The sequence below is a fragment of the Diorhabda sublineata genome, unplaced genomic scaffold (assembly GCF_026230105.1).
Source record: "Diorhabda sublineata isolate icDioSubl1.1 unplaced genomic scaffold, icDioSubl1.1 Dsub_80, whole genome shotgun sequence".
NCBI classification, from domain to species: Eukaryota; Metazoa; Arthropoda; class Insecta; order Coleoptera; family Chrysomelidae; genus Diorhabda; species Diorhabda sublineata.
In genome coordinates, this window is record NW_026614303.1 from 16186 (window position 1) to 32052 (window position 15867).

Consider the following 15867-nt stretch of genomic DNA (forward strand, 5'->3'; position numbering starts at 1 on the left):
AATGATTTTCAATTTTTTTTTCTCATATTTAAACGATTAATTTATTATTTTCAGTCAAATGCCACCGAAAAAATCTAACCTCAACAACGCGTGCACCAGAGAGGCACGACGCAAACGTGTTGAAAGAGCTCAGCAATTACCAGAACAAATCGAAACAAGAAATGCAGCTCAAAGAATCAGGACTGCAGAAAGTCGTGCACAAGAATCTCAAGAACAGCGTGACGAACGTCTGCAACAGAATATTACGAGAACAAGAGCGACACGAGAACGAAACATAGCTACAGTACGAGTACTAGATCGACAAAGGCAACGGATCAGCCGCTCATTAACACGTGCATCATTCGTTCGGCTTGCCTTTGAATATGCACCAGATATTAACTACTCAGCGCATTCAAAAATTGCTATCGGTGGAATGGATAAAGTATGTCAATATTGTCAGGCATTGAAATTTCGGAATGAAGCAGCCGGCATGTGCTGCGCATCAGGAAAAGTTGTGCTGTCACCTCTACCCGCTCCGCCGGAGCCTTTATTATCCCTTCTTACTGGCAATTCAGATGATTCCAAATTATTTTTGCGTAAGATACGCAAATTTAATTCTTGCTTCCAAATGACGTCATTTGGGGCAACTAAAATTTGCGATCGTGCATCCGATGGACGTAATTTTGAAACTTCATTCAAAATTCAAGGCCAGGTGTACCATAAAATCGGATCACTGATGCCAATGCCTGATAACAATCCGAAATTTCTTCAAATTTATTTTATGGGCGATTGTGAAGAGCGCGTGACGACTCGGTGCCTGTATAATTTTATTGAACAAGCAGAGGAAAGAGCAATTGTGATATTATTGGAAAATTTTTTAGAAGATCACAATCAACTAATTCAATTGATCAAAAGAGTTTCGCCACGACTGCAAAATGACAATTATCAAATCGTCATTAAAGCCGACAAAGTACCATTAGGTGAACATGCTGGTAGATTCAACGCTCCAACTGTTGATGAGGTTGCTGTTATCATGGTTGGTGATCCAGTTGACGAAAGATCTATAAAAATTACACGGCGAGACAACACTGTCAGTACGATTTCGGATCTACACCGTTCATATGATGCACTACAATATCCATTAATATTTTGGCAAGGACAAGATGAATATCACCTCAATATCAAACAGTATGATCCAAATACCGGTAAATTTGACAATTATCTATTTATTTTCTTACTGTATGTATAGATTTTAATTTCGTATTGCATTTTATTTTTTATTTTTTTAGGTGATTACAGAAATAAAAAAGTTAGCTCAATGAACTACTACGCACACCGAATAATGGTTAGACAACATCAAGACAATTATATCCTTCGATATCGTCAGCTGTTCCATCAATACATTGTTGATATGTATGCTAAGGTCGAAAGCGAACGCTTGCGATTCCTTCGATTCAACCAGGCGAAACTACGATCGGAAGAATATATTCACTTACGAGATGCTGTTGCTGGAAACATCGATGGAAATTTAAATCCCAATGACATCGGTAATGCTTTCATTTTACCTTCAAGCTACATCGGCAGCCCACGGAACATGCAGGAATACATACAAGATGCGATGACTTACGTACGTCATTACGGCCGACCGGATTTATTTATTACATTCACATGTAATCCGAATTGGGAAGAGATACAAACTTTACTATTGCCAGGACAACAAGCCATTCATCGTCATGATTTAACTGCACGGGTGTTTAAACAAAAATTGAAATCCTTAATTGATTTTATTGTTAAATATTCAATTTTTGGTATCACACGTTGTTGGCTGTATACGATAGAGTGGCAAAAGCGAGGTTTGCCTCATGCCCACATTTTGGTTTGGCTTAAAGATAGAATCCGTCCTGAAGAAATCGATCAAATAATTTCAGCCGAAATTCCAGACCCATTAATTGATCAAGAATTATTTGATATTGTCACCAAACACATGATCCATGGGCCATGCGGTGCTTTCAACATGACGTCACCGTGCATGGAAAATGGAAAATGTAAAAAAAACTTCCCAAAGCCGCATACGAATGACACGATCACGGATATTGATGGTTATCCAATGTATCGCCGCAGAAGTACTGAGAATGGTGGCCACACATTTACAATGCGACTGCCGAACTTTCCAAATCAAGTTGAGTTTGATAATCAGTGGGTGGTACCATACTCACCACTACTTTCAAAAACTTACAAAGCTCATATCAATGTTGAGCTTTGCAGTTCTGTTAAATCAATTAAGTATATTTGTAAATATGTAAACAAAGGCAGTGATTTGGCCATATTTGAAGTACAAAACATAAATAAAAATGACGAAATAGCACGATACCAAATGGGCAGATACATTAGCAGCAATGAAGCTATTTGGCATATTCTCAGCTTTCCCATCCACGAAAGAGATCCTGCTGTCCAACATCTGGCAATACATCTTGAAAACGGTCAACGTGTATACTTTACTGGAGAAAATGTTCTCCAAAGAGCGTTCGAAGCTCCGAAAACGACTCTAACTGAATTTTTTACATTGTGTCAAAAACCTGATGTTTTTGGCCAATTCGCGAAGACATTGGTGTATGGTGATGTTCCACGTTACTTCACATGGAACAAATCCAGTAAAAAATGGGAGCCACGGAAACAAGGAAAACCACATCCTTCCATTACAGGCATATTCAAAGCTAAGACATTGGGGAGACTTTACACGGTACATCCAAAGCAACGTGAGTGCTTCTATTTACGTTTTTTATTGGTGAATGTTCCCGGACCAACGTCTTTTGAATTTTTACGAACAGTTAATGGTCGAGTATTCAATACATACCAGGATGCATGTCGTGAACTGCAATTGCTAGAAGACGATAACCATTGGGACTTAACGCTTGCTGATGCTGCGTTGACATCAACACCGAATAACATTCGTCAGTTGTTTGCAATTATTTTGACGACATGTTATCCCTCGCAAGCACAAACTTTGTGGGAAAAATATAAAAATTGTATGACAGAAGACATCTTGCACCGAATTAGACAAACAAATCAATGCCAAAACATAGATTATACACCAGAGATGTACAATGAAGCATTGGTCTTGATCGAGGATTTATGTGTTCTTATTTCAAATTTACCACTTAATCATTATGGTATGCCATCACCTAATCGTCCAGCCACCGACTTAGTCAATACCGATTTACAACGAGAAAAGCAATATGACCATGGAAGTTTAGCAACAATTATCATGAACAGTGAACCATTACTGACAGCAGAACAAAAAATTATTTATGATCGGATTATGCTGGCTGTTGCTGCTGAACAAGGCGGTTTTTTTTTCTTGGATGCACCCGGTGGAACCGGTAAGACATTTTTAATATCGTTGATTCTTGCCAAAATACGGTCGCAACAAAAAATCGCATTAGCAGTAGCATCGTCAGGCATTGCGGCTACTTTACTGGATGGTGGGTGAACAGCACATTCAACATTCAAGCTGCCATTGGACGTTCATAATAAACCAGATGCAATGTGTAACATCAAAAAGAATAGTGGAATAGCTGCAGTGTTGCGAAAGAGTTCTATAATAATTTGGGATGAGTGCACAATGGCACACAAATATTCACTTGAAGCATTAAACAGAACTATGCAAGATTTAAACAGCAATAATAGACTTTTCGGTGGTGTTATCTTACTTTTGTCTGGTGACTTCCGGCAGACCTTACCGGTTATACCTCGCTCAACTTTCGCGGATGAGATTAATGCATGTTTGAAACAATCATTCTTATGGCGAAGTGTTGAAACACTTCGATTGACCATAAATATGCGAGTACAATTGCAAAATGATCCATCAGCACAAATATTTTTCGAACAACTACTAGATATTGGGAACGGTAAAATAGAACTGCAACCAAATACGCAATGCATTAAACTACCAGACAATTTTTGCACTGTTGTTCAGGATAAAAATGAATTGATTCAGAGTATTTTCCCGGATATACAGAATAATTATTTGAATCATGAATGGCTCAGTCAACGGGCGATTTTGGCAGCCAAAAACGTTGATGTTGACGAAATTAACTTCCAGATACAACAGTTGTTACCAGGCGATCTGATGTCTTTTAAATCAATCGATACTGTTGTTGATGAAAATGAAAGTGTAAATTTTCCGATTGAATTTTTAAATTCATTAGATATACCTGGAATGCCACTACATAATCTTCGATTAAAGATTGGTTCCCCTATTATTCTCCTCCGTAATTTGAATCCGCCTCAATTATGTAACGGTACGCGTTTGGTCATCAAAAAGATCACCGGTAACATTCTTGAAGCAACCATTTTGGCTGGGAAGTTTAAAGGAAAAGTGGTTTTGCTGCCACGTATTCCGATGATACCATCAGATTCTACCATACCCTTCAAAAGGCTACAGTTTCCAATTCGTTTAGCTTTCGCCATGTCTATAAATAAATCTCAAGGTCAAACAATGTCCATTTGTGGTTTAGATTTGGAAAATCCATGTTTTTCTCATAGGCAACTATATGTTGCGTGTTCACGTGTTGGGAAACCGTCGAATCTATTTGTGTTAGCTAAAGACAGGTTAACCAAAAACATTGTGCACCGATTGGTGTTAAATTAAATTGAAATTGAAAGTATTTATAATTCAAAAAAAGAGACATTAATGTTTAAAAGTTTAAGACTGTCTGCCTTGCCTACCTCATTCATGATGTTTAAGCGTCACATGTTATTTACTGTATTATACTGTAATATACTTATTTGTTATAAAATTAAATGGAAATAATAAATCTGATAAATTTTTATTTTGTATTGATTTCTGCTTAATATCAAGTGTAAGAACATTTTAATTAATTGTGTTCAACGTACTTCCCCTTCAAATCTCAATCCAGTGAATTTGTATACCACCATCAACATTTTCGTCTTTGTTCGTAAATAATTTCATTGTACTAAAGGGTTATAGTAGTAGAAAGTCAAATAAGGAGATCACCATTTTTTTTTTCAAATACCATCTGTGTAAATAAGCATAGTGGACTCCGTGTCTGATGTTCTTTTATCGTTCCTCTTAGATTGTTTACTATAATGTAATATAACAAAAACTTCAGCCACAGCAACGCGTGGCCGGGTCAGCTAGTATTATATAAAAGTAGGAATTTTCATATATTTTAAAGAATAGAGTATGGCGGAAGAAGTTATGGACATTGATGCGATCCTAGAAATGGAGAAAATGTCACCAGAAGAAAGGGAAGCGGTGAGGGACAAAGAAATTGATAAGTTAATGAAAATTTATGATCTAATTGTCACTAAGCTAGGAGAGGGGGAGAAACCCATATCAATAGCTGAAGGTAACACTATCATAGACTTATCTAATCAAGTAGCAGGATTGCTGTCAACAGTTTTCACATTCTTGACAAAGTCGGAAATTTAAAACATAACATATCAAATCTCCATAGGAAGCTGAAAGAATTAACTGGTAACACAAAGAAAAGAATACCATACATAACAAGAATTAGCGAACAAAGGATCCAGTTAGAGGAGGAACATATAAAAAGGTGTTGGGAGGAATATATTCTACAGCTCCTTCGGGACAGAAGACCACAAGACATAGATCTACCAAGTTCTGATGAATGTCTTGATATTTTAGAATCAGAAGTCAGAAATGCACTAACAAATAGCAAAAATGAAAAAGCACCAGGGTTGGATGGAATACTAATGAAACTATTAGAAGCATTAGATGGATCGAACTTAAAAAACTTCACTAAGATACTAAATAAGATCTACCAACAAGGAAATATAACAGAGGAATGACTGAAATCAGTGTTCATACCGATACCCACAAGGAATAACCCTCAAATATTCGATCAATATAGATAAATTAGCCTGATGGCACATCCTTTAGAAAATATTATTAAAATTAATGAAAAACAGAATTTAAAAGAAATGTGTGCAGCAACTGGATAATACCCAGTTTGGTTTCAGAGGAGGAATGGGAACTCGAGAAGCACCCTTCGCGATGAATGTTCTCCTACATAAATGCGTGAATACAATAAAACTATTCACACGTGCTTCATAGATTATCATAAGACATTTGAGAGGGTAAAGCATAATAAATTTATTGAAGAACTTTAGAATATCAATCTCGATGCAAAGGATGTAACGTTAATGAAAAATATATATTAGAATCAGACGGCGGTAGTAAAGATAAATAACTTATTAACAGACGAAATACCAGTTGAGCGAGGAGTAAGACAGGGATGTGTACTGTCGCCAGTCCTGTTTAACTTATATTCTCAAGTTATATTTAAAAAAGCACTTTGGGGAAGAACAGAGGGAATGAAGATAGGCGAAGACGTAATAAATACAATTCGCTTTGCCGATGATACAGTATTTTTGGCTCATAGTCAATTGTGTGAGCTCCTGCTTTCGGCATGCTCTTGATACACCCAAGATAAGTGTAACCTAAGATAATAATTTGCGTATTTTCGCACGCAGCAAAAACAGATAGTATTATATAAAAGAAAGAATTTTGATATATTTTGGAGAATAGAGTATGGCGGTAGAAGTTATGGACATTGATGCGATCCTAGAAATGGAGAAAATGTCACCAAAAGAAAGGAAAGAGGTGAGGGACAAAGAAATTGAGAAGTTAATGAAAATTTATGATCTAATTGTCTCTAACCTAGGAGAGGGGGAGAAACCCATATCAATAGCTAATGGTAACACTATCATAGACTTATCTAATCAAGTAGAAGTATTGCTGTCAACATTCTTGAGAAAGTCGGAAATTTAAAACATGACATATTAAATCTCCATAGGAAGCTGAAAGAATTAACTGGTAACACAAAGAAAAGAATACCATACATAACAAGAATTAGCGAACAAAGGATCCAGTTAGAGGAGGAACATATAAAAAGGTGTTGGGAAGAATATATTCTACAGCTCCTTCGGGACAGAAGACCACAAGACATAGATCTACCAAGTTCTGATGAATGTCTTGATATTTTAGAATCAGAAGTCAGAAATGCACTAACAAATAGCAAAAATGAAAAAGCACCAGGGTTGGATGGAATACGCAGTATTAGTGATGACGTCACAATTTGTAACTGTATGTAAACAAACATATCGACCATTTAGATACAATAGCTGTGATTTTAGATCAGTTATTATTTCCTTATATTCGAAAAAAAATAAATTATTTTAACTTGTATACATTCACTAGGACGTTTACTAAAGTATATATTCGACTCCAGTAGATGAGCAACGTATGTCTGACTACAGAAATAGGGAAAACCGTGTGTTAGAGAGAGAGCAGCGAGACAATGTGTAAGAGAGAGAGAGACTTCGTTTTTGCGCATGCGTAAAGTTATATATTCGTTGCGATGATAACAGCGGGAGCGCTGATATACCAAGTCGGTTAAAAGTCTTTGGGTTTTAAAAAATTATATATACCATTATTATTCGCTAATCTTGTAACATAAAAGTATAACGTATAAATAAAAAGAGATTTTTTGTCAATGTAAGGTATCACGCACGTAATCGAGACAGATTCGTTGCGATGATAACAGCGGGGGGAGCGCTAATCTTGTAATATAAAAATCTGCGGTTAACTGATAGCGTCTTATTACTGAAATACAGTTAAAAGTAACGTATACCGGGTGACTTAAAAGTAACATAAAAAAAACAACAATAACAATAATAATTATTTATTTAAATCATTGATAACTTTAACTTTATAAAAGTATACAAATTCTCTAAGAGCATTGTGTAACATATCGTTTGGTGTAATAGAACAAAATGCGTATAAAATTTGTAAAGGACTTTCGGAGAAGGTATTTTTACAGAAATCCAAAACATTATAATAATATTCACAAAAATTCAAATTTTCTAACACAGATATACGTTGTATAATCAAATTATTTAATTCTAAAATTTGCGATACTTCTTCTTCATCCATGTAATACTCAACACCATGTTTCTTGACTAAAATTACCTTACTGTCATCGTAATTCAATGGGGTGATGGTACAGTAATCTCCACATGGTAATGAATCAGGATTGAACTCGTCTCCGGTATGAAAGATATGTTGTGACATAATAATTGAGATAAAGGTATTCCATTCATAAGTACTGAAAGATATTTTGCTGAACTTAAGATTTGAGATAAGATAACAGCAGGTGTGAATGATCTTGCAGGACTTATTCCACATTTTACTTCATACCCCGAAATTGGATAATGTGTTGAAAGCAGGTAAATGTTTTCAGACTTGACAGCAGTCTCATAGTTTTCCAATATTCTATCTAACTCTGAACTGTAGTTACTCGAATCAGATTCGATGTCGACACAACCACTATCTTGGGAACTCATGTTGCTAACTGGGTTTGATATCCAAAGCTCACTCCAATTTATAGAGCTCTTTCAAGGTTTTTAGCGCGGCGAACCGAAAAAAAAAATCTATACAATATCAATATTTTCTATCCAACTGTTGTGTTTGCTATCCAAACCAAGCCACTTGACGTACATTTTGTTACCCTTTCTTCTTCTGAGCACCTTTTCAACTAAGTAAATGTCTGGATTCGATGTTTTCTGTAGTTCTTCATGATAGAAGCAGCCGCTGATTGGTGTACCTTGCATGTCTTCAAGTAAATACGTAGCAGGATTGGTAATTTTAACTTTGGTGATTTTGAATAGTTCTGTAGTCCAATTGGGTGTATATCCTTTTTCAAAGACATGCTTTGCCTTGGATATGCGCACAATGTCGCCAACTTTAAATTTTCGTGGACCGGCTATCTTTAAATGACTATAGGTGTTATTCAAAATAGATTTTTCGTTGGATTTGTTGACTTGAGAAGGTTTATATTTTGATGTGGAATGTTTTGTATTGTTATAGTTTTGAGTTATTTCAGGCAGAATATCAATCCATTTGTAGGTGCCATTTAAACTGAAATACTTGTAGAGTTTCGATTTTAGCGTTCTTATAACTCGCTCTGCCATAGAGGCTTTCATTGTACTAAATACGCTATAATGATTTATGTTGTGTTTTCTCATTAAATTTTGAAATTTGCTGTTGTAAAATTCCTTTCCCTGATCAGATTGCAGATTTTTTGGTATTCGTCTAGTGTGAGCGAGAATGTCCGAGAATGCCCGAGTAATCTCCTCTCCGGTCTTCGTTTTTAGTGGGCGTGTCCACACAAACTTTGAAAAACAATCTATGACGACCAGTATCATTTTATGATTCCTATTTTGTGATGCAAAATTCCTCATCTCCGCAAGATCCATTTGCCAAAGATCGTCAAGACCCTTAATAATAGTGCGTCTCCGAGGAAATTTTTTCCGTATCGGTTTGTGGAGTTCGTTTACAAGATGAATTTTTTCTTTAGAATACATATTATGACGCACTACCAGCTAGCTTCAGCTCCAGACTGTTAATGCGGTTAACGGTATTCGTATTCATAACCTTAATATTGTTTACAATGCCCGAAACGTTAGTTTTCATATCAGAGACGGATCTGATAATTTCTGTAATTTCTTTTTGTAACTCACGTATACTCTCAACACACATGTTAATAGAAGCAGTGAATTCTTTTCGAATAAATATTTTGGCTGCAACAATTGAATCGTCAACGTATTTCTTCGTAGCTGCTACAGGGGAATTTCGCGAAATAAATGTATCAATTTCATTAGTTTTATTTTGTAAGTTAGTAATGTGCGCCTGTAATATGGGGATTTTCGTCTTATGAAGCTCATTTCTCATTTCGTTCAATCCTACAGCTAAATCCTTTATATCACGGTCTTGTTGCTGCAGCACCACACCATGTGCTTGAATTAATGGCGAGTTGATAGCACGTAGGTCATTCAACTGCACATCAACATATTTTTTTGTTGCAGCATCACTATTTGTTGTCGGTTCCTTAACATTACAAATTTTCATATTTTCAATATCAATATTACCGTCCTGTGTATGAGGTAACGTAATTTTCACTGGTAAACGTGCATAGGGCGTTTGATGTCTATGTCCGAATTTATCGACTGGCATAATTAAAATGAACAAGTTTCAACTTGTATTATTCTATTATATCAGCCTCCTTGAGTTCATTGATAATTGCTACTATTTCGTTGTCGTGTGACGTATTACCTGCCTCTTTTGAAGCAATCAACAACTTCAAACGTTCCACCAATTCATTCGCATCATCCCAATAAATATACTCCATAGGTTTATCATTATATCTTAAACGATCGATGCCTTTTCCTTTTGCCGAAGGAATCGATTTTAGACGAGTCAATACCTGCGACGATCTATTCGTCGTCGTTAGAGATTTTGTTTTGAATAAAGGTTTTATGATGTAGTGATATTTTTCAGTACTTGACCCCCTAAGACGATCTAACGTATCTAAATGAACTTCAGTTGTTGTCAAAAGATTTTTATAGTTCTGTAAATCTTGATCATTGTAACTGGGGTCTCGGTAAAATAGAAGCTCATACAAGCCTGGTGTTCCAATTACAAATCTTCCTCCTTTGTTTTTCTCAGGTAGTATGTTTATATTACCGGTTTTTCCATCAAATGCAATTCGACGTTTGCCTAATGACCAACCGATTTCATCGTTGAATATCAGACCATAATTTTTATCAATTTTATCATCTTTTTGGATGTAATCTTTAATGAACTGATGACTGAATATTGGTCCAAATAGTCTGCGAAAGCTTCCTGGGAAATTTCGGGGCGTATCTCTTCTGGAGATTCAGAACGTGTAATATTTCCGGATTCATCGGTTTCGGCCACCGGTTCCGTTTCGAGAAAAGGTGTAAACACATCATCAGGTTCTTCCTTCTTTATTTCCTTTTTTGGATTTAAATTTGTAATCGTTTTTTGTAATGTCCTTGAGGATTGCACAATTTCTTCAAGTGGTTTAGATATCGGCTTGAATAGTTTATTAATAGACTCATCTTGCTCTGATTTACCTAATTTCAACGACAAGTATTTTTTGCGAATCGATCTGGCAAGTTCGGATACTTTTTTCTTGCGCAATGCATTAGCAACCTTATCGTCAGACATTTTGGTATGGACTAAAGATGCAGCTTACAATTTTATATATTTATCGAATCCTTTGCGATACCTACCACCATTAAGGGTAAAATCCTTCATAATTACCAAAGTACCATAGCGATCACACCAACACTTTGAACACACATTTTTGAACGTGTCAAACGTCATGTCTGGAGATACGTGTTCGTCGAATATATGTTTCAAGTTCACCTCATCCTGCTTGAATAACACAATAACATTACAATTGTCGCGAATAAGCTGTTTCGGTATTTTTGAGTATGTTTGACAAAGATATGCAGCATCAATATCTTTATGTCTACACATGGAGTAGTATTCACGAATTTTCTGCTGACCGTCACAGGCTACGTCATCGAATAAAAAGATGGAATTTGGTCGAGCTTTCTCTGGACTAATTATTTCCTCATTGTCTTTAAATGGGAAATACCCAACACCCTTGACTTGCGCTATAACTTCTTGTAGCAATTGATACTTTGGTTGAAATAACGATTTTGAATGGACATAAACATTTTTGAATTTCGCGCCATTTGGATTGAATAGGAGCGCCAGCAAGACGTTCGTCTTACCACACCCACTGGGGCCACATATAATGACACGGAAAGAATTTGGCAACAATTTACCATGTTTGCCAACAGTTGGTGTTGAGGTGAAATCCAGATTTTCAATGGGTATAGTCTGCTCTTGTTGAATTATTTTCATTGTGTGTGTCGTTTTTCGTAGTACTACTCTTTAAATATAGGTGTCACCAATTAAGCGTATCAGTCTTAATGTTGGTGTTTGAAGGAGAGGGTATTTTGAATTCTCTCATCAATAAACTACCTATAGAACTTCACTTACCAAGCTATCAGTACTGTGGACGTAAGTAAACCACCCCCCACCCTTTTTCCGAAAAATTAATTATTTTTTTTTTAGCTGGTACAAAATTGGAAAAACGTCTTGATCGTGGAGATCCGGGCATCAACCCCTTGGACGCTGCTTGTAAACAACACGATATTTCTTACTGGAAGAATGGAAGAATAAGTCTCTCGAAGAACGACACAAAGCCGATCAGATACTTGAAGATAAAGCTTGGGCACGCGTCCAATCAAAAGACGCTTCACTGGGAGAGAAAGCTGCTGCATTACTTGTAACAGGCGGAATGAAGGTGAAAAGAAAGCTGGGAATGGGTTGTCGTCGTCGCAAACGTCGTTCCTTGCATCGAGATGTTATTCTGAAAGTGGGAAAGTCATTGAAGAGAGGAACATCTTTGAAAGACACCGCAACGTTTGCCTTACGAGCAGCCAAAGCACTTATTAAAGAATTTGGTGGCAAAAAAGAAGTCGAGGTTCCTCGAGTAATACCTGTAGCGAAATCCGGAGGTTTCCTACCACTTATTCCTTTGTTTGCCGGTCTTTCGGCACTTGGAGCTTTGTCAGGTGGTGCAGCTGGGATTGCAAAAACCGTCATTGATGCTAGGCATGCGCAAAAGAAATTGGAGGAAGATGTACGTCATAATAAGGCTATGGAACGTGTAGGATCTGGTACTTAAAAAAAAAACAAAAAAAAACTAATAAAGCTACTCAATCACGCACTATCTGACTTTGACATTGCGCATTATGCAAAATTACTTAAAATACCACATTTTCGAGGAGTTTTCATGCGAGACACCCTCCCCAAAGACGGTCCTAGAAGACAAAAATGCGCAGTGGTTAATTTAGATGTCTCTAAGAATAGTGGGAGGCATTGGGTGGCTTACAGAAAGATAAACAACGATGTAGAGTATTTTGATTCATTTGGTAATTTGAAGCCGCCGAAAGAAGTTGTTGAATATCTGTGAAAGAGTGCGAGAATTTTCTACAACAATACCAAATATCAAAACTATAATCAAATAAATTGCGGACATTTGTGTTTGAAATTTCTACAGCAACAATGACGAGCGTAGAACTATTACTACAACATATCTAACTATTACTACAACATATCTACCATGGAAAAACATTGAATAGTTTTACTGCCGAAGAACTAAAGCACTTTCCCATTGAACATCTAATAGAGTGTGTAAGACCTTGGGAATTGTTGGATATGTGGCATAAACTTCCCAATGAATATCGAGGAAATTTTGAACTACAAATACGACTACCTTGTTTCATCCATTACAACCGACCTGATTGGACAACACATTGTGATGGTCCTCCGAGTTCTCAAGCCACTTGTTTTCTTTGTAACAATAAATAGAATAAACAAGTAGTATTATTTAAATTCAAACATCACCCGAATTCCATTAGTCACCATGTCACAGTTGCTGAGAGTAAAAAGCATCAATCATGAATTTACCTTTCAACCTACTACGCCTATCGTGCTCGATCCGAATAATGATTACGAAATAGCTTTGCGATCTTTTCATTCTTATCACAGTATACCAAACATTGAAAATTGTAAGTTTTACTACTACGATACCAAGGGCAAGCTTCAAAGTTTTGATTTTCCCACAGGATGTTACGAAATTGCCGATCTTGAAGCGTTTATACGAGATAAACTGGGTGTGGACAATTCAACTAGACCAGAGGGTATATTTTCACTAAAACCCAATCACAATACGTTGAAATGTGAAATTTCCAGTAAATACAAAATTTCATTCAAAGAAGATAATAGTCTTGGGAGAATTTTGGGTTTTTCACCGAAAATACTCGACGCAAACAAAATACACTCGTCAGATCTCCCCGTCAAAATCATTAAAGTATCTAGTATTCGCTTCGATTGTAACATTACCACTGGAGCCTTCGATGCAAACAGACCTGCTCATACTATATACGAATTCGTCATACAAGTGGATCCAGGATATTCCATAGACGAAATTCCTCATAATTTGCTCTATTTACCTGTTATACCACAACGTGAAATAGCCAATATCACCGTCATCGCTTTAGACCAAGACGGTCAGCCTGTAAACTTTCGTGGAGAACTAAGTACGTTGGTGTTGGAGCTTAGAGCGCGAAGCAAATGGGACTAATAATAAATTATAAAAGACAGACTACAGAGCATTCAACTTCATTAGATAAGCTACCATCAAAGCTGAAGCAACTCACGTTCGCAAACAAATTGGTTCTGCAATCGTTGGGTTTCAAATTGAAAAATGACAACAATGTATGGAAAACGTCAACGCCAAAACGACAACATGCCTCCAATGTTTGATATCTACCGTAAGCTGATGTTTGAAGATTCAATTCTAAAGGCTGAATACAGAACCTATGCTCCATTTATAAAGTCATTCAATTGCAGTGACATTGTGGAGTTTAGCATTAATCAGGTTGATTCGTTCTTTGCAATGAGCGAAACTTTGTTGTGCATTAAAGGTTCGCTTGAAATACACGGAGCTGGTGACGTAAAATTAGCAAATAATGTTGGAGCCTTTCTATTCGATTCATGTACGTACAGTGAAAGTGCCAGGGAAATGGAAACAGTTCGGGATCTTGGAATAGTGAGTGCCGTACGTGCTATGACTTGTTATAACCAAGAAGATTCCAATCATATGGCTATAGCCGGCTGGAATTACCCGAAAGATCCTATTCTGAATGTTAGCGACAAGTCCTTCAACCTTCAAATACCTCTCAAACATATTTTCAGCATTTTCAACGATTATTCAATGATTACATGTGGGCGTCAAACAATACGACTAGTTCGGGCACGAAATGATCATGATTGCTTATATATTACTGAAAAGAATGTCTCTGGAACGCTCTCCACTACAACAGCTAAAATAAACATTACAAACGTTGAGCTAAAAGTTAAACATATCTTTCCTAATGACGACATAAAATTAAATCTCATGAAATCCATTCAAAAAGATCAACCTATAGTTATTCCATTTAGGAAGTGGGAGTTACACGAATTACCCTCAATTACTAAAGGAGCAAGACATGAAGTTTGGGCTGTCAAGACATCCACTTCAGTTGAAAGACCTCGTTTTGTTATTGTTTTCTTTCAAACCGACAAACGTAACTTGAGTACAGCTGACCCGACTTTATTTGACAATGCCGACGTACAAAGTATAAGACTGTCACTTAATGGTGATTATTGGCCCAATGAAAGAATGCAATTGGATTTCGCTAAAACTGATTACAATGAAGCCTATTTTAACTATACTGAATTCTATCCCAACTACGCAAACTCCACACAGAAGCGCCCCCTGCTGGATTATTCTTCTTTCAAGAAACGAGCATTGTTTGTTATCGATTGTTCAAAACAGGAGGAAAGCATGAAGGCATCCACAGTCGATGTGAAACTTGACATTGAAGCAAACATAGGTTTTCCCGAAAATACCAAAGTCTATTGCATCATAATTCACGATTGTGTAATGGAATACTTCCCCCTCACCGAAATTGTTAAAAGCTTGAACTAGATGTTGTGAGTTAGTGTTCGAGCAGACGTCAACATGAGAGTAGCTTTTGTAGACATTCAAGGTTTTGTCGTAGACGGTCTTTTCGTTGCCAAAGAGCTCACCATAGAAATTGGTTTCAAAAGTTCACATTACATATTTTTACCACCGCAACCGTTTTCTACATTAAGTAACGAGGACAAAAAGACCACATCATACTTGGAAAGAAATGTGCACGGCATTCGATACTCTTCAGGAGATGTAGAATATTCTAAAGTAAATGAAATATTAGAAAGCAAGTTATTGTATGTCGCAGACTACATTTACGTTCGAGGACAACAAAAAGTCGAATTTCTGCAAAAGAAATGTCACATTTTCGGTATTTTTCCACATATTATTGACGTTTGCAAATTTGATGGTACACCCTGTGAAACTGGAAACTTTGCTC

At 36.6% G+C, this 15867-nt stretch overlaps 1 protein-coding gene across 1 annotated transcript; it reads left to right on the forward strand.

Annotated features, from left to right (window-relative positions):
- Positions 1-3817: 3817 nt before the first annotated feature.
- LOC130452329 (ATP-dependent DNA helicase pif1-like) lies at positions 3818-4630 on the forward strand. Its single transcript, XM_056791544.1, has one exon. It carries the CDS (start codon positions 3818-3820, stop codon positions 4628-4630), a length of 813 nt encoding a protein of 270 aa, XP_056647522.1.
- Positions 4631-15867: the final 11237 nt, after the last annotated feature.

Bases quoted from the DNA above. Each gene is read 5' to 3' on its own strand.
- LOC130452329 (XM_056791544.1), top strand. From the start codon at position 3,818: ATGCGAGTACAATTGCAAAATGATCCATCAGCACAAATATTTTTCGAA.